This window comes from Galeopterus variegatus, unplaced genomic scaffold, assembly GCF_000696425.1.
Source record: "Galeopterus variegatus unplaced genomic scaffold, G_variegatus-3.0.2 Scaffold7559, whole genome shotgun sequence".
NCBI classification, from domain to species: Eukaryota; Metazoa; Chordata; class Mammalia; order Dermoptera; family Cynocephalidae; genus Galeopterus; species Galeopterus variegatus.
The window spans coordinates 27521-47496 of record NW_007733670.1 but is presented as its reverse complement, the minus strand read 5'-3'; the positions used below and the strand labels follow the sequence as shown (position 1 = coordinate 47496).

Sequence of the window (19976 nt, the reverse complement as noted above, 5' to 3'; positions counted from 1 at the left end):
TGTATGTGTAATATAAAATAAAAAATAAAATAAAAATAAAAATTTAAAAAACAAACAAAACCAAAATGTCCTTAGATCCTTGTTTCTTGAGTCACTCCCCTTTTCTGCAAAGAATTTCCAGCCTTAAGATTTTATGTTCTTTTTGGCTTTTCCTCACAAGCATAATTCACCTCTAAATAGTATTATAACACATCTTTATTCTCATAGTGCTATTCGCCCCATTCCTCACAATTACAGTCATCTGAGTGGGATCCAAAGACTGAGAAAGACAGAGAAATGAGTAATTCAATAACGCTGAAGACCGTCAACATAATCAAAATTCCCTGTAACAGAAGAAGGAAAAAAATGAAGATTCATGGTATTAACATGGTAATGATTTTTCTGATTACAGTAAGCTAGCAATGCCCAGGTAATCAAAGCTACCCACATCTCTAAAGTGTATCTCATGTTTAGAAATCTGATTAGTGCAGGATCATGCGAATATACATATGTTTTGGCATAGCATAGTATATGATTTTCTTAGAGAAAGTCGTACAAAATAATACATTTTCTAAAATGTATTCATGGATAGGAAATACCCCATTGCATAAATATATAACATATAAAGAAATACATATCAAAAAAGTGGTCTGTTTAAGGATGAAGGAAAAAGAAGATAAAAAAAAAAAGGGAAAAGATATAAGCAAAAATAGAAAAGGAAAGAAAAAAAGGGAGAAAAGAAATTAAGAGGCCCAGAAAAAGAGGAGCCTGCAGAAAAAGACATAAAAAGAAGCATTGACTAAGATAATATCTTGTGTTCTTTTTATCACTGCGAAAGACCTTTAAGATGTTTTGTATTTCATTAACTAAGAGTACAAATAATGATACACACCTTGTATGTATAGCACTGTGCCAGTTAAGGTTTGTAATCTTCTGAGAGCTGTATTTTATATTCAAGTTGCAATAGCTAATGTGGTTAACATTCTGAATGTTCTACAGCTGTATTTGTCTACCATGTTTTAACTATAGGTTGAATAATTATTTATTTTAGAGCCACCTGGTTTTTAACGGCCACATTATATTTTATGGTGTCGTTTGCCATAATTTGTTTATTCTTTGGTGACAGGAACTAATTTATTTCCCCCTCCTTTTTTTTTCCCTCTGTGGTTTTTGTTTGTTTGTTCTACACTTCTGAGCAATGTTGCAATAGCATTCTCATTCACATATGCTTATATATAGGTGGTTTGATTGCTGTAGATATAGATACACGGGTTAAAAGGAATTTCATCTCCTTGCTTTCCAAAATGGTAGTAACATTTCGCATTTCTATTGCATCCTCTTCACCATGTCCCTGACAGTCGTGGAATAGCGTTTAATATTTGCCAGTCTGATGAATGTAAATATTAGTCTATTGTGAATTTAATTGTCATTTCCCTGACAACTAGTGAATTTGAGCCTTGCTCTGTAAGGACGTTTAGCCATTAGAGTTGCTGTTTTTGTAATTTCCCTCCTTATATGCTTTGTCTATTCCTTATTTAATTTTACTGTGTTTTTGACTATTTCTTGTTAGTTATATGCCTTCTGTGTATTAAGATATTTAAATTTCACTGTTATCTGCTTTAAAAATAAAATAAATTTAAAAATAAAATTTTTTCCTGTTTTTTTTTTTTTTTTTTTGCCATACCAAAGTTTATATGTAAAGAAGTATATTTTATTTTATTTTTTTGCTTTCTAGGTCAAGATACAGCACATTTCCATCACCCCAGTAAGTTCTCTTGTGTCTCTTCTTAGTTAATCCTCCCACTCCATCTGGAGGCAACCACTCTTCTGATTTCTAACATAATTTATTAAATTTGTCTGTTCATTTTTGCATCTGAACTTATTTGTTCAGTATAATGTACTGAAATTTATCCATATTGTTCCATGAATAGGTTGCTGTTTTATTGCTGAGATCAGTATTCTATTATTTGAATAATCTCTGTTTAGCCACTCTGCTGTTGAAGACATTTGAATTGCTTCCAGTTTTGACTATGATGAATAGAGCTGTCATGAACATTCTTGTATATATTGTGAGACATAAAATAGGTATATGCCTAACTTTGCTAAAATCTGCCACATCGTCTTCCAAGGTGGTGGAATCGTTTTACACTCCCACCAAAAATATATGCGTTCCGGTTGTTTCACATTCCAGTCCTTTTAATTAAAATTATTCTAGTGTGCATACAGTGGTGTCTTATTGTGATTTTGATTTGCATTTATCTGATGAATAATAATGTTGAGCACATTTTTACATGCTCCCTAGCCATTTGTTTATCTTTCTTTGTGAAGTTCTTGTTCAAGCCTTACTAGTTTTAAATTTTTTGCCTTTTTATTGTTGGTTTTTCAGGAGTACTTAATATATTCTGAATGTGGGTCCTTATGCACCAGCAAATTTTTTTCTGTGCCTTGCTTTTCACCTTCTTTTTTATTTAAAGGAATTAATTTATTTTTTAATTGAAATACCTTGATTGCACATATTTATGGAGTGCAGAGTTATATTTCAATGCATGTGAACAATGTGTCATAATCAAATCAGGGTAGTTTGCATATTCATCATTGCAAAAATGTATCATTTCTTTGTGATGAGAACATTTGGGTGCTTCTCTTCTAGCCATTTGAGAACATAATGTGTTCTCAAATATGTGTCAATTTAATAAATTAATGTTAATTTCTTCATAGAGTCTTTGAGGTGGTTCTAATTTGCTTGTTTCTTTTGCTGTTTTTTTGTTTTTTTGTTTGTTTGTTTGCTTTCAAATTTTGGGTTTACTTCAGTGCATACAATTCTTTACATGATCCTTGCACTTCAAGTTCTAGCTGCTATGGTTTCTTTCATCTGTATTCAAATTGCTGGGTATGTTTTAAAACACTAATCAGCTTTTAAAGTGTTTTTTACTTAAAGAGATATTCTGATATAAATTACTTTGCCATAACCAGAAGTGGGAAAAAACTGATTTGTGAATTTTATTAACATTTTCAAAGAACCAATTGTTGGCTATTTTGATCCTTTCTAATACGTGCATGATTTTTTTTTTGTTTGTTTGTTTACTAATTTCTGCTCTTATCTTTGTATATTGTTTTCTTTATTCCACTTTCTTTGGGTTTATTTTTTGTTCTTTTCCCAACTCCCTGAGATTAACGCCTGGACCATTATTTTCTTTTCTTTTTTCTTTTTTTGTGACTGGTAAGGGGATAGTAACCCTTGGCTTGGTGTTTTTGTATATTGTTTTCTTTATTCCACTTTCTTTGGGTTTATTTTTTGTTCTTTTCCCAACTCTCTGAGATTAACGCCTGGACCATTATTTTCTTTTCTTTTTTCTTTTTTTGTGACTGGTAAGGGGATAGTAACCCTTGGCTTGGTGTCGCCCGCACCGCGCTCAGCCGGTGAGCGCACCGGCCATCCCTATACAGGATCAGAACCCGCAGCCTCGGCGCTCCCAGCACCGCACTCTCCGGAGTGAGCCATGGGGTCAGCCTTTGGACCATTATTTTCTAAATTTTCATGTTTTATAGCACATTCATGTGTCACTTAATAACTGGATATATACAAGATAATCCTGGAACATTTTGTGGTACTAGAAAGTAAAGACATTCTTTTTTTTTTTTTTTTTTTTTTTTTTTTTTTTTCCGTGTCCGGCAACGGATTGCAACCCTCAGTGTTGCCCCCGTACCGGACCGGGGACCGGCAACGGGATCGCAACCCTCGGTGTTGCTCCCGCGCCTCGCTCAGCCAGTGAGCGGGAACCGGTCTGCATGTGGGATCCGATCCCTCCAGCGGGAGCGCCACCGGGCCGGCCCCTAAAGACATTCTTAAAAAAAATACAGTCATGCATAGCTTAATGATGCGGATATATTCTGAGAAATGTGTCAGGCGATTTTGTCATTGTGCAAACATCACGGAGTATACTTACACAGACCTAGATGGTACAGCCTTCAACACACCTAGCCTATATAGTACAGCCCTGTTGCTCCTGTATAATTAGTTCATTGCATCATAACATTACTACAGTTATGACATCACTAGGTGACTGGAATATTTCAGCTCCATTGTAATCTTATGAGACCACCGTGGTATATGTGGACCGTTGTTGACCAAAATGCTGTTATGTGGCACAAGACTGTACCTCCTTTTCGTGGCTATGGCTTGCCTTAAAAGTATTGCTTTACTTTCTCTCCACAAGTTTTTGATCTTTTATTTCAAAACATTAGATTTCTATTATGATTTTGCTTCTCTGAAGTATACTTCTTAATATATAACCACAGAGGGTTTTTTGAAATTATTTTTTATAATTGCATAAGGTTTTATTGCATAGAACATAAACTGTATGCCTTCAACCTTTGGTATTAACCTGGAATCGTATTATTTCTCCATCATGTGCTTATTTTTTGTTAGTATTTGCTACAGAAATGTGTATTCTGTTGTTGCTGAGTATAGTAGACTAAATATGTCTATTAGATCTAGTTTCTTATTTTTGATGCTACTTTATGCATTAAAACATACTTAATTTATCTAAGTCTAAATCTCATAAACACTTTGCCCTCTTTTCAGGTGAGACTAAGGCTCTCAGCAAACGCAAATAGCAAAAACACCATTTTCTCCCTTCTTTATTTATATGTTAATGTTGTCTGGTATTTTAAATACTTCTTTATTTTTTAATCCCAGTGTATTCTGTTATTATTGCTTTTACACAAGCAAAATTCACTTATGTTTATTCACGTATTTATTACATTCTTTGTTCTTAGTTCCCTCTTTTGTCTTATGCTCTTATTTTCTTTCTATCTAGAGTTTATCCTTCTGTCCTCCTGTTAGGCCTATGTTGGTCTATAGGAGGTGGTTCAATTTTTGTATCTGACGTTCTTCATTTCACCTGCATTCTTGTAAGGTATTTTAATGGGTAATGATAGGTAATTAGTTGGCAGTTACTTTTTCAGCACATTGAAGATATTCTACTGTCTTCTGACTTTTGTTGCTTTTGAAAAGTCAGTTTTGAAAAGTTGCTTCTCGTTTATACTTTTTGTAATTTTCAAAGTGTTCGTTTTAGTGATAGTTAAGATTACTGAGAACTGAGAAATGAAACAGAAACCAAGATTTTAAAAACACTCAGCAAATTGATAAAGTTCACCCAAGTGTGACATGAGAGACTAAATATCTAACTTCCAGGTTTTAATACAAGGATTTCCAGAGCCATATTTTCAAGATAAGACCACAGAGAAACTGTTTTAACAGTAATTCATGTGACTTTATGCTTTCATAAAATAAGACTTTACCTGCAAATACTCTAGTTTGTAAATTCTAACCAGTTCCTGCCCAGCCTATGGTTACTCTTCCCTAAAACCTTCCTGTGACTCACTGCAGCCGATGAAACCTACAAGTACCCTCTTGAGACTGAGACTCTATGCTCTTCCTTGCTTAGCGCATTTAATAAACTCAGCTTTAACTGTCATAAATTTCCCTACTGGTCTTTGAGTGGGTGCTTAGAAAAACATGCAAAAGAATGAAGTTGTATCTTTTTCTCCCACCATATGCAAAAATTAACTCAGAAAGAATCATATAGCTAAATGTAAGAGCTAAAACAATAAAAATTTTAGAATAAAACATAGGAATACACCTTTATGACCTTGGGTTAGGCAATGGTTTCTTAGATACAGCACCAAAGGCATAAGTTAAAAAACAAAACAAAACCAAAAAAAGATAAATTGGCTTCACCAAAATGAACTTTTGCTTTAGAAAGAGTGAACCTTAATGTACGCACATTTAAAAAAATCATTTAGGTGATCTGGAGATCCCAGAATGTAAAGTAGATGGTGACAAAGTAATCTAATTCTATTACAACTATTCGAAATAAGCTCACTGAAGAGGGTTGAGGAGGAAGGTGCTTACCAGAGTTATGTCAGAAATGAATGGAGTCTGTAAGAATAAATGCAAAAGCAACTGTTCGGAAGCACTGTTTTCAGTTGATAAAGTTGTTTCCCATGGAGGTATCCATTAACAATTCTTACACAACTATACATGCACATAATGTAACTGAAAAATTAAGTAAATGGATGCAGAGTGGTAATAGTCAGGTTTCTCACTGTTGGCATGAGGAGTTACAGAAGATAACCATGGGGGAGGTAAAATGATCCTGTGGTAATAGATTAGTGTTGGAGACATCATTATGGACTCATGCACAGCCTGATACAGACAGTGATGGGCCTGAGAAACAATGACACCCTAGTAGCAGCAAACACACCTAGTGCCCTTGCTTTGGTTTTTAATACCATTCTCCAACAAAAGGAACCAGGGATCCTCCAAGAAATGGTGGATTCTAGGCCTGGGTAGGAAATATACAAGAAGAGCCTGGAGAAACTTTCAGTGCCATAAAATACAGAATTGTTAAAATAAATACCCAATACAGGGGTGTGTAAAAGGATCACAGGAGTCAACTGAAAGAGTTCCCAATGGCTGAAACTTGAACAGTTTGCAAACAAAATAAATATAATAGTATCGGATTATGACTCAGAGTATTAAATAAATACCCATAAAAGTCCATACTGATATAAATGCATGATTGAATGAATAAATAAATAAGTGGGAGAGAATAGACAAATCTCCTGTTTAAGATAATTTCAAATAATTTATGTAGATACTCTACACTTAAGGAATTAAAACCTAACGCCCTATTCATTAAATTTTGGTTGCACACAGTGACTTTATTCCCAAGACTGCAGTATAGAAAGAGGGAAAAACAGTAACTTGATATACAGATGTATTGTTTATGAAAAGTCATAAAGTTCTACACTTACTCTTCAATTTAAAAAAAAAGTTTAAAAAATATGTGAAAAACTTCAACATTAATATGTCTTTTCCTGTAGAAACCCTCACATAAGGACTTGCAGGGAAAACTGTTGATCATTCAAACTTAGTTTATTAAAATTTTCCAAGCTTCAAGTCTCAGTAGTGTCTCAAAAAGGTGAACTTAGAGAAGGGTGTGGAGTATACTCACATTCATAAGCAAATGTATTTCACAGGGCCTAACTTTTTAGAATAGCACATAGAGGTGTTAAGCTTGGGAAAGACAGAAAACTTTCCCCAGGCTAAAGTGGGCCTAACTTTTTAGAATAGCACATAGAGGTGTTAAGCTTGGGAAAGACAGAAAACTTTCCCTGGGCTAAATTCTCTGTTGTAGATAAAGAATTGTAACACAGTAAAATTGCTGGCTCTAAGTGCAGATGTCCTTGGTGCAGCCAAACCTAATGATTGTTGCCATGATGAATATCTTACTATACTTTTTGTAACCACCTATGTTCCTTTTCTGTAACTTTCTTGCCTGGAGAATAAAAATGGAGAGAGAACATGATTCGTGGCTATTCCCAGGACGTTTCTTCTTTTGAAAGAATTATTCCTGGGGGTAACCATTTTTCAGGTCTCTCACTGCTCAGAAGAAATGGGCTTTGAGCAATCCTTTGCATCTCAGTCACCCTAGTGGAGAGGTGACAAATGGTGCCCTGAGTGAGGAATTTATGACTCCACGGATTGGAGACCAACCTTCCAAGCCTTTGAAAGGAAAAGGATGTCCAACATTTATATCTGTGCATCCCAGCAAGGGAATCCCGGCAAGGGAGATGCATTCCAGTAAGGGAATCACAGACGGCTCTCGATTAGCGGTCCATGCCTGCGGCAGGTCAGGTCAGATCTTTTCAGCCCAAAAGTTTTGTTACTCTCTTTCACTTTTAAAATATGGGAACTCCCTTATCTAAGGTGGAGACTCAACATAAATTACAGCTCCACTGTCTCCTTAAAGCAGCCGGCTTTAAAGTAACTAAACGGCAGCTTGGGAAACTGTTAGTAGTTATTAGACAACATTGTCCTTGATATCCCAAGGATGGAAGTCTTGATATTGAGGATTGGGAATGGATTGGTTGCTGTTTAAAAATAGGGCCTGTTAAAGCTTCTCATTTAATGGTTTGGAACTTATGTCGTTTTGCTTTAAGATTTATTCAGGATCCTAATGAAGAACAAAAACTTGTCTATGTCACTAAAGAGGAGAAAAGACAGCCCTCATCTCCTCCTCCTCTATCCCCACCTTTAGAAGCAAACAATTCATTTTCTCCCTTAATGGAGCACTGTCTATAAGAAGGACACAGCCTGGGAATCGATACTTGTCATATCTTTCCTGTCGTAAGAATTGGGACTCAGTCCAGACATGAAAACCTCCCATTCCCCTTGTTTGAAAGATTTAAAAAGAGCACAACAGAAAATGGCTCTGAACCCAACCTATAACAAAATGATCTTTAATTATGAAATTTTTAGGTAATTGAGGCTAATTTAATATTGTTGGTAAGAAAGGAATCAGTATGTAGAAAAAGAGATGAAGAAAGCTATGGATATGGAGATGTAGTTGTGGATAGAAAGGCTAAGGGAAAGAAAATATTTTAATGTGAGAAGGCATCTGGTACAATGTATTCTTGTCCTAGAGTAGAAAAACTGGCTATTTAAAAAGTAGGGAAGTATAGGACAAAATGAAAAGTCTAAAGCATGTCATTGAATGTCTGAGTAAGTCATGATAATGGTTTGTGTGGGTAAGTTTGTTAAATAGGTTTTACAGTAGAAGGATTGACTGGATTTGAAAGCAAATTATGTGTGAATTTTTCTAAAAATTAATATCAAAAATATTCTATACAGGGTTAAAGTTTGCTCTCCTACATTAAAACAACCAGATTTCCTGAAAACACTTAACTGCTCTTAATAAAAAATTATAAACAGTTTCTTTATCTTTTACATAACTGGCTTGGGAAACTTTTTTCATGTTTTATCATGATAATTTCTTGTGCTCTCTGCCTTTAAAATCCTTTGTCACTTTGGTTTTAATTTTCTAATGATTTGTGAGTGTTTTAAGCCTTTGTTATTTGAATAACTTTCCAAAACCAAATTTAAAAAACTCAGATTTGAACTAATTTTGGGAGGTTCCAAGGGCCTTGGAGCTTCTCAAAGGATATATAAGAGATATATCAAAATCAATTGGCTTATTTGATAAGTTAGATTATATGAAAAACATTGTCAAAACAAAAAATAATGTTCAACCTTCTTTTGTTATACTAAGATGTTATTAATATGTGTTCCAAAATTTTGTAAGGTTCTTGGAAATCTGTGTCTTGATATAAATGCTACTGGTCATAATCTTGGTTCAAGTATAATTTTAAAATGTTATGTCTTCAAAAATTTCATGAAAAAATTCTGACAGGTACAGTTTTTCAACAAACTTTTAGTTCATACCATTGAACTGAATTTCCAAAATTCTGATGAAGAAACCGATGGGTTTGTGAAATTACTCACCAAGGTCAAAACAGCAAAAGTTAATTACATAAAACTAAAGAACTGATTAAAAAGAATTATAGGTTTTTACAGTTTTTATTTTGAAACATCGCTCATTAATGTCTTGTTTTCCAGATTTAAGGAAACTATCTATAACTCACAACAGTTTGGTAAAATATAATTTAAAACAGAGATAAAAGCATTTGTTTTCTCCCTATTTGACCTCCTCCCAATTTAAAAACTTTAAGTATCTTTATGATTATTATGGCAATGTGGCTATTTTCATAAGTTCAATAAAAATCGACTCTCTCTTTATAACAGGATATAAATTAAAACTTTGGGTATAAAATAGCATGTCTCTTCTAAATTCCTGACCCCTCTTCATGTTGCCCTAACTTGGCAGAACTGCTGTTTGAACCTTCCCCCAAATGTGGTACATGACAACCTGGGAATGAGCCTTCCCAGTACTGAGGGATTGAAGCAAAGAAAAATGAAAACTTTTCAATGAGAAAATTGATCATCAATGCTTTTATGAGGAATGTTTTGATCGTACAGGGGGAAATAATATCTTGTCTACAAAAGCAGTTTTCTAAAGTTTCACGGCCTTAAAGGGGGTGCTTATGACTTGGATGAGACATCCTGTTCCTAAACAAAAGATTGTAATTGATCAAGAAATTTTACAAAGATTAGATGCTTTGGAAGCAGCGATGTCCTGGATGGGTGAACACCAACAAGCTCTTTGGACTCAAAATCAACTATTACATGGTACAGAACCCCATCCTGGAGTTTCACCAACTGGCAATAACACCCTGATTCACACCACCAGGAATGATGCTAATGCAATAGTCCTGAGAGAGGGCAACATCATCAGTCTCCACCTGGGATAAATTAAAAGGACTTGCCATGCCAAAATGATACTAACTTTGCTTTAATAAAATGTTTTTGTCTTAATGGTGCAACCTTAATATATAGCTTTTTCTTTTTACTTAAAAAAATAAAAAAAGGGGGATATGTGGAATATACTAACATTTATAAGCAAATGTATTTCACAGGGCCTAACTTTTTAGAATTGCACATAGAAGTGTTAAACTTGGGAAAGACAGAAAACTTTCCCCAGGCTAAAGTGTCTGTTCTAGATAAAGAATTGTAACACAGCAAAATTGCTGGCTCTATGGGCAGATGTTCTTGGTGTAGCTAAGCTTAATGATTGTTGCCATGATGAATATCTCACTGTACTTTTTGTAACCACCTTTGTTCCTTTTCTGTAACTTTCTTGCCTGGAGAATAAAAACAGAGAGAGAACATGATTCGTGGCTATTCCCAGGATCTTTTGTTTCTTGAAAGAATTATTCCTGGGGGTAACTGTTTTTCAGGCCTCTCACTGCTCAGAAGAAATGGGATTTGAGTAATACTTTGCATCTCAGTCACCCTGGGGGAGAGGTGACAAAGGGAATTTAGAGGATCTCAAGGCAGTTAATCAAAAGTGATCCAGGTAGGGAGTGGTCAGATTTCATAAACTAGAACAACAATTTTATTTGTGAACTATATGAGTCTGTGAAGATCATATGTGTCTGAATTATAAAATGCCAAAATAGTTTGAGCTTAGATTGTTTTGCACATAAGGATAAACCAACATTCTGGAGGCTTCCCTTATCTTTATTTACAATTATTTCCTCCAAGGTAACTGTAATTCTAATTGCTTATTTTTTGAAAATAATCTGCCTTTTTTCACTGGTTGCTTTAAGTTTTCTTTGTCTTTGTTTTCTATATTTTTGTTATAATGTGTCAAGGTGTATGAGATTCACTGGGCCTCTTGGATATGTGGCTAATGCTTTTCTTTGGTTCTAAAAATCTCTCACCACCATTAACTCTTTCTTATTGTCTATGCTCTGTCTATAATTCTAATACAGTTTCTGTTAGACCTTTTTACTGTATGTTTTATACTTCTTTTTTGTTTTACTTTTCTCCATGAAATAGGATTTATTCTTATCTATGTAAAATACAGTATCATATATATCAAATACATATATTGAATTTTTAATTTAAGATATATACTCTATATTCATTTTTTAAAAAATCTACCTTACTTTTTATGATTTCCTATTTTCTGCAGATATTTTAAAGTTTATCATTTATTTCTTAAAACATGGTAGAAATTATGGTTTTAAAATCTCTTCCAGTATTGGAAGTCTGTGTGATTTTATTTCTGCTGTATTTTGTTTTTATTAGTTGTCATTCACATTATCTTATTTCTTGTTTTGCCTGTTATGAGTTCTTGTCAGTAATTTTCACTGGAAAATTTGGTAGGAGTTCCTTGAGTCTATTGGCTGTTCTTCTAGATAGAATTTGGTTTTGGTTTTGTCAGCTACTGGGGGCACCAGATGCTGAGACCAAATTCAGGCCTTGAGCATTCTTGGTTCACCCAGTTTATGCCGACCAAAGGTTAAACTTGGTGAGAGATAGGAGGAGGTTGTCAGGGGGTTTGGTCTGTGGCCACAATTTCTTGAGTAACTTTTCTTTTTTTTGCTTTGTTCAGCCATTCTCTCTGCTGTTATGGGGAAGGGTACTTTGTGTGTCTTTGTTTTCTCACTTGAAGAGTATAGTAGCCTACCATGGACTTAATTCAACGTGGAAAATTTCTCTTCTAAGTCTTCCTGCTGCGAGTGGATTCTGAGCCTTGACTTCTTTCTTTTTCACTCTACATGGGCTGGGAATCAGGTTCCAAATGGGCAACATTGACAGAGGCCTCGAGGCAGCTTTGGTGCTCTTTAACATTTCATTGATATAAATTTAAGGTTGCAGGCTTTCCTCTAAAATTGATCTTATAGTTCCAGCTGACTTTCCAGCTTTTTAATGCCTTTAAGATGGTTTTTGTTTTGTTCCATTCTTTAATGTAGCATTTTTCTTTGTTTTCAGAAAAAGGCTGATCCAAATAGCCCAATTCACCATTAGCAGAACCAATCTCTCTGTTCTCTGCTCTTCACTTCTGCTTTCTGAGGTCCTGGTGCATTCAAATGCTCAATATTTTTTAGAATCTTCCATATGAAATATCTTGCTTCTATCAGAACTCCCTTTTCCTTAGGTAGTTCGTTTTCAGTTTCCTCAGCAATGTTTGATGTATCTTGTTGACTTTTTCTCACCATGTGGATCCATACCTTTTACATTATTTACACAAATTTTAGTGGTATTTTAGAAAGAGCATAAATAAATGCCTGTTTTCAATCTTTACCTATCATAAACAAGTACCTGTATCTAATATTTATCAGAAGTCCAGCCTAAATATTAAAACCAAATCAAAAACAATAAACAAATTCTACCTGGGATTCTAAGTTATGTCTAGGACTATGAACTGTGACCAACCATACTGCTATACCTGCATCTTTTCTTTTAGTGTATCACTTTATCTTTGTATTTATATTAAACTCATCTGGGTGCACATTTTATCTCTTCTACTCATGTATGAATTTCTAAAGGTGGGAGTTACAATGTGTTTGTTTTTCTATTTCACAATGCCTGGAATAATGTCTATCAAATATTAAGGATTTTGTAAATGTTTGTGAATAAAAGAAAATACGTGTATATCTACAATATTATCGGGATGGCCCTGCTTGGGTGCTCATAAGTCTTTTTGATTAAATCATTTACTCCTCACTCTAAAAATGCAACATACTTACAATGAATAGGATGGTAATAGCATCGCACTGAATGACATCTGAGGAATAGCCACAAATGTAGTCTTTATCTAGAGTGTAACCAAATGCAAGGAGAGTGATTCCAGTTATTGCTCCCAGGGCGCTAAGTGAATTCATTACTCGGCTCACTGCCACCTGCAATAGAATAAAAACATGACACAATGACTCAGGGCCAGCCTGTGCTATAAGCAAAGCAATAGGTGTGAAGAATAGAGAGAGGATTATAGCCATAGCATCACAATGCCAAGAAGCAGCCATGTGATCATATGCAGGCCACTTGATTTCTTTGAGTTTCAGGCCCTCATCTACAGAATGAGGGTATCCGGTGAACTTTTAATAACCTTTCCATTCCCCACATTGTGTAGCTAAGTTAATTCCCATTCAATTGGGGTGGTGGGGGCATGGTACACACAGCACTGAGGAGGTACTTAGGGGTAGCTGTGTTGCATTACATTTTGATGCTCTGGTAAAATTTATGGTCAACATTTTTGTTTTAAGACTCTTGTGTTTAAACATTGCATTTCTCTGTCTTTTTATTTCTTCCTAAAACTTACAGATGTTCTTTGCTGAAAATCATTTGTTGTCTTATTAGTTCATAATCTCATGTCTCTGATGCTTTGAGCAAAGATATTCTACTTATAATTTGTCTGCAAGTCACAGTTTTACATTTATTAGCACTGTATTATTTCAAGATTCTGCATATGGTTTAATTAAGTTGTCTACAGTGTGCCTTTTATATGAGACTGCCAAAGTGTCTGGTATGCAGTAGGTGTCAAAAATACCCACAGAAAGGATGAATGAGTGACTAACTCAAATGCTGAGACCCATTCTATCATTAAATGGCTGCAGAACTTGGACAAGTTGTTTAACTATTCTATGAATCAGTGTCTTCATATATAAAATAATTAAATGGGATGACCTAGAAAACACTCTTCTGACACTAATAGTTTATGATTCTATAGAGACAGGAAGCAAGTGTCATCGACTGGTATCAGTACTTGACAGCTGGTGGAATTATAGTGGGCTAATGATTCTCCAAACTCATTTTAAAAGTTAGAATGAATTATTTTAAAGTTATAAATTTTTAATTAACGTAGAAATAGAACTCACCAGAGTTTCTGTGGTTTTTCTTTTTATCGCAATTAGGAAGGCTCCAGAATTAATGAACTGTTAAAAAAAAAAGAACCTTAATGAAGGATGTATTTAGCTGACGTTAAGGAGTTCTCACAGAATAGACCTCTATGCATGTCTTTTACATGCCCTCCAACCAAGTTCACACAATCCTCAGGTCAGGGAGCAGGATGAGTTGCCCTGTATGACTGTCAACACATGAATAGTGGACAATACACTTGACTGGAAATTTGCTTTAGCCTTTACTATTTATTTAAACAGGAGATTTTTAAAAACCTTATTGGGCTATCGTTTTCTCATCCATCTTCCTTTTATAACTATCATGGACTCAAGCTTTGATATCATGACACACTGGGGCCAAATCAGTTTACAATCAGTAAGATCCGATTCCATATTATTGCAATCCAATATGTTCCCTTGGATGGGAACATAAGGTGAAGTTGCGGTTAATATGCTGGTAATTTAAGAAAAAGTCCCAAGATTCTGCATGGAGGGGAATCAAATGTGGTGGCATCATTATCTAGAGGAAATTCCAAATCTGATTACAGCACATTGTGTTTAAATTTCTAGTTCCTTTGTGGATATTTCTCCAGCTTCCCTCAATCCTCCAGCCCTTGTGCTGAGCTCTTGCATGTCACAGAATGGAAGTGCTCTCCCACACCTTCAGCCTTTTGCTCATTCTTGTCCCTTGTCATGCAATAAAACATCCCTAACCCTACACCCAGGCATCCCCTACTCCCTTACTCTGTGTACTCTTCCCTGATTAGCCACTTATCCTTTAGAACTCTAGAAAGTGGGAAATGTTTCTGGGCAATGTCCCTCCATTTTGTGGGTGCCTTTCCTAGCAGGGCAGACTCTGTGTCCCCTATCGTCTCTTATCACACCCTGCGCTAATTATCTGACTCTTCACTCAACTGAGACCTTGAGACCAGGGACTGTCTATTTTCTGAATCCATGCACCCCCACCCATTTTCTGGCACTAAATTAGGTACTAAATTAATGTTTATTGAATGTGATTAAATAAATGCCTCAGTGCAGCTCAAAAGGTACAGCCAAGAAGCCCTCCCGCTTCTCCACTTCTCTAAAGAATAAAGTGCTCCTTCGTCTCTGCTTACATAAGTACTTCCTGCACCTCTGTGATATTTGCTACACTGCCTTGAAATGACCTGTTTACATGTTTTCTCTATTGCTAGACTGAGGGCCCTTTGAAGGACAGGCTCATGGATTACCAGCCTTTGAGTCCTCATTTCCTTGCTCTATGTGCCTGGCTTATAATAGATAGTAACTAATTTTGAATAAATGAATGGATAAACAAACGACTTCAAGACCCAGAGGAATATTCCTAAAGGAACTTCAATTATATTCTACCCAATTATATAATATCAGTAACTCTGATTAATTAATGGAGAGCTAATTTCAACAAGGTTAAATTTTTTTTGCACTTTTCAAAGCATATAATACAACTTGATCTGGCTTATTTCATAACTAAAAATTCCCTAACATCCTGGTTGGCATGGCTTCAAATTGAACTTGGTTGACTATACTCACCAAAACAGAGCTCCAGAATGGATATCCTGAAATAAATATAAAGGGAAACCTTGGGTATGGTCTTATCAAGGTGAAAAGGAAGATAACTCCAAAAGAAAAGTTCATAATTCCCAACAGGATCTGGGTAGTCTGTAAACAGAGGAAAAAGTCATGTGAGAAAAAAGCGAAGAGGTGAGTTTACTTCTGTTTAGAAGACCTTCTCTTGGTTAACAGGATTTGGCAATTACCCTCTTTTGTGAATAAGGATAGTAGAAGTCTCTTTATGATGCTCCCAGGTGTTTTCTTAATCTCTGTATATACTATTTGGTAATAGGTCAAATGACCTAAATCAGTGCTCCTGAAAATGTGGTCTATGGACTGGCAACATCTGGATCACCTAGGAGCTACCTATGTAGACTATCAGACTCTAGCCCGTACTTACTGAATAGAATCTCCAAGTGAGGCTAGGAATCTGTGTCTTAAGAAGCTCTGCAACTCCTTAGCATACACATGTGAAAGTTTAAGAAGCACTGAATTCTAAATCCCTGTACCAGCCTGTACTCATGCAGAAGTGGTCTATCAGAAAACCTTCCTTGAGATGACCAATCCTCTGGGCCTGTTGACGTATTGTCACACTCCCATGCCCAGAGCACTCCCCATCTCTTCCGATTATTTTTTTCTCCAAGCAGCACACTTGTGATGCAACTACACTACCAGGCAGTGGCTCGACAAATGCTAGTGAAGACTCATGAGAATGTCATAGAGAGTGGCAGGTACGCAACATGTGAGTCTGTGTGCTCTGCCCTCTTGTCTTCTCAGTCTACATTCTTGGTTTGAGTAATCTCATTTGCTAACATAAAAACTATCACTTTTAAGTAGGTGAGTCCTAAATGATAGTATTTTCATCAAGTCAAACCCATCCTTTTAGCTCTTGTCAAACATCCCTACTTGATGTCCCACGAACACCTTATATTCAACATGTCCAAAAACAAGCTCAATTTTCACCCTTTAAACTTAATCTTCTTTTTGCCTTATCCATCTCTATGTTTGGCTCCATCTTCTTGTTAGGCTTGAAGTTTTAGGATCATCTTCAGTCCTTCTAATATCCCTTGATCCTAACAGTCAAAAAGTAGCCAAGCTTTCTTGTTATCTCTACTTGCAAGATCATAAATGTCTGACACCCCTACTCCCCAATTTTTGCTGTTGTGGCCAGGTGTCTGGGACACTTACTTCATAAACCCTAAGTCTCTGCCATATGTAGATATGCATGTAGAGCTTTTCTTCCATCTATGTTTTTCTCCATCTGCAGTTGATGAGTTTCCAAGAAGAGATTGGTTAATAAGAGCTCAGTCATCCCCTCCCTTCCCCTTCTCTCCTCTCCTCTTCTCTTTTCAAATGAGCTTCCACAGTAAGCACATTCTTCTGTACTTCTCAATGCCCTCAATATTAAGAGGCAAATTCTTCTCTCACAATGGGAGTTATGGGACCAAGTTAACCTCAACAGCCACTATTCATTTATCTGAATTACTAAAATTGTTTTTTAACTTGCCTTTCTGTACCAATATTTTTCTCTATTTTAAAGTAACATTCCAGAACACAACTCCTATCCAATTATTCCTCTCAGTATTGTTTGAAAAATAGTCCCAAATCTGCTGCTTGTCAGATTCACTCAGGGAAATGTTTTAAAAATACAGATTACCTAGCTGCCTACTCCTTCAGAAGTTTGATTCATTAGTTCTGGAATAAGGCCTAGGGACTCGGTAAATATTTTGTAAGCCTCCTTACATAGTTTTAATAATTTTTACATATTGAAAACTAATTGCCTACTTTATAAAGTCTAAGTAGGATTTTTGGTAATTAGTTCTCCAAATTACATTACAGCCCATATCTTTGAAAACATTTACCCTGTATCTGGACCCCCACATTTTCTTAAAGAAGGATTGGTAAGTAAAAGAAAATTAATATTTATGGAATAGATAGATGGATGGATAGAGAGATGAGCAGTTATGATATTAAAAGGATATTCTGCAAAAGCCCCATGTCATGTCAAACTGTGAGTTCTGATTTTTGACTGGGAAAATATAAAACTGTATGGTGCAATAACACAGGTTATAGAATCTGGCCTATTGATTTCGACTTGATTTTATTTTCCTTTCTTTTCTCTGTACTTGACTTGAAAAATCTTAAAGATGGTCAGTTCTGAGACTGTGACCTTCAAGAGCCCAGGGACCTTGGCTTATTTATCTAGTATTTTTTTCCTCCACAGAATCTCACTCATAAATGATATAGAAATGTGATTCATACTTTCTGTATTGATTAGAAGTAAAAGTTGGAATTAGCTCCTACCTTAAAATATGTGCCACCAGATATTTTCCCTGTCCTTCCCCCACCCCCAATAGAATGTACATTGGGGAAGTCATACTTACTCCCAAAATTTTCATTTTTGTAGCAAGTAACTTTTGACAGGGACTTTGAGTTTCATAGGCCCTGGCTGAAACGTTTGTTGACTGAAATTCAGGAACTGGGATCTCTGGAGGAAATACCAGAAACACGGGATTGTGTGTTGTGCTTGAATCCATGATGGTGTAGTTGATATTTTGAAGTGAAAGAGACTGATGTAGTTGGTACTTCAGCCTAGACCATGTTCTTTTCCTGTACCCAGGCTGTCTGGAGCACTGGCATTGTTGTGCTTTGTTTTGGAATTATAGAACCATAGAGTCACAGAGTCATAGAATCTCAAGAGTGCTTAAGATTTCAAAAAGGTTAGTAAGTAAAATGACCCGTACTGGGGATTGGAGGACCTGACCAGCAGCCCTGATTTGGTCAGGAACACATTGTGACCTTGTCACATCTCCCCTCTTGGTTTTATCTTCCTTGTATGTACATTGACCTGATTGGACTATAATCTGTAAGGACATTTTAGTTCCCAAGCAAACGGAACTGGAATAAATGCTTATACATTTACAAATGTATTATATTACAATTGTGTAAGCATTTATTCCACAGTTTTCTATCTTCAGAAGGTAGAGGACAAAACCTTTCAGGCCACACAACAAATTAGCCACTCTTTGAAATACACATAGCATTTATTTAGCTTGTCATTTTGGTTTTTTGTCACTTGATTTTAGTAGCTTCAGCTGTATAACAAACCATCCTAAAACACAGTGGCTTCCAACAAACACCATGGATTTACTTACAATTCTGTGGGTAATATTGGTGGTTATTCTAGTCTACTCCTACTCAGCTCTTCTCTGCCAGGTTCTCTCATGCATCTGTGGTCAACTGGTGGAGTGTTCCAGAATTAGATGAGTTAGGATAACCTCAGTCATATATCTGACAATTGGCCAACTTGGTTCTCCTCCAGCTCACAAATGCTTTTCAAACCTCTGCTGAGTCGTGTGTCCTAATATCCCATAGGCCTAAGTAAATCGAATAGATAACCCAGATTCAAAGGGTAAGGAAATAGACTTTGTATCTTCATGGAAGGATGTGTACTGTCAAATTGTAAGGACAAAGATAAAGGAAGGAAAATAATTTGTGTCTATTTTTACATGCTACCTTGTCATCCTCTGGTATTTCCTATTAAGATCAAGTCTTACTAAATTTAACCTCCTGATGTGACAGCCATTAGCCACTTGCCAGCTAGAAGTTTTTAAAAGATCTCCTCTCCCTTACAGTGTCTCTTCTCTGAATTTACCTTTCTCTCATTCAATTTTCCATGGATATAGAAACCTAAAGGTGATCATCCTTCATGAAAATCATCTGATGTCGGGTTAGTGTTCCCCGAGTTAAGCAAACTCTATTCCAATGTACTTTATAATTTACCATTTCACCCTCACTGCTCATGCTTCAGATTTGCTCTGGACCTTTTCCAGTTTCTGTTTTTTTTTTTTTTTTCATCTAAGCATGGTAACTATGACAATGTTCTAATAGCTATTTTGACAAAAGGTAGAAAGATTACTTTTTTATTCATGCAAGATAATTCTGATGATGCATTGGAAGACTGAATCTTTGGAGTCTAAAAACCTAGAATTAATTCCAAGTTAGGGGTCTAGGCTAAGTTATTTATTAACTTACGTATGTATTAAAACATTATATTTCTAATATGGGAATAGTAATTGTTATCTTGTAGGATTATTGTGAAAGAATTATAAAGTGTCTGGTATGAAACAGATGCTAAATAAATTGTATTTAAATAAATAAATAATAAAAACAATAGCAATAAGTATTATTTCTCTTATTCTTACCATTCTAATCATAGTTCAGATACTTTGTCTTGCTTTATGTTTGCATTATTTCCAGAGTTCATTTTTTTT

The 19976-nt window shown here is 35.5% G+C and overlaps 1 protein-coding gene across 1 annotated transcript; it reads right to left on the bottom strand.

Moving 5' to 3' along the window:
• Window positions 1-209: 209 nt before the first annotated feature.
• On the bottom strand, window positions 210-18239 carry MS4A5 (membrane-spanning 4-domains, subfamily A, member 5). The gene is made up of 5 exons (XM_008592071.1): window positions 18087-18239; window positions 15682-15810; window positions 14113-14169; window positions 12985-13137; window positions 210-323 (listed from the first exon to the last, which is right to left on the bottom strand). The coding sequence occupies exons 1-5, from the start codon at window positions 18237-18239 to the stop codon at window positions 210-212; spliced, it is 606 nt and encodes a 201-aa protein (XP_008590293.1).
• Between the last annotated feature and the right edge of the window lie 1737 nt (window positions 18240-19976).

What these genes read in the sequence shown, in the direction of transcription:
- MS4A5 (XM_008592071.1), bottom strand. Translation starts at nt 18,239, where the DNA reads ATGGATTCAAGCACAACACACAATCCCGTGTTTCTGGTATTTCCTCCA. An exon ending in CATTCTGGAGCTCTGTTTTG is followed by an intron (nt 14,170 to 15,681) that starts GTGAGTATAGTC and finishes TTTTTTTAACAG; the next exon opens with TTCATTAATTCTGGAGCCTT. An exon ending in GAAAAACCACAGAAACTCTG is followed by an intron (nt 13,138 to 14,112) that starts GTGAGTTCTATT and finishes ATTCTATTGCAG; the next exon opens with GTGGCAGTGAGCCGAGTAAT.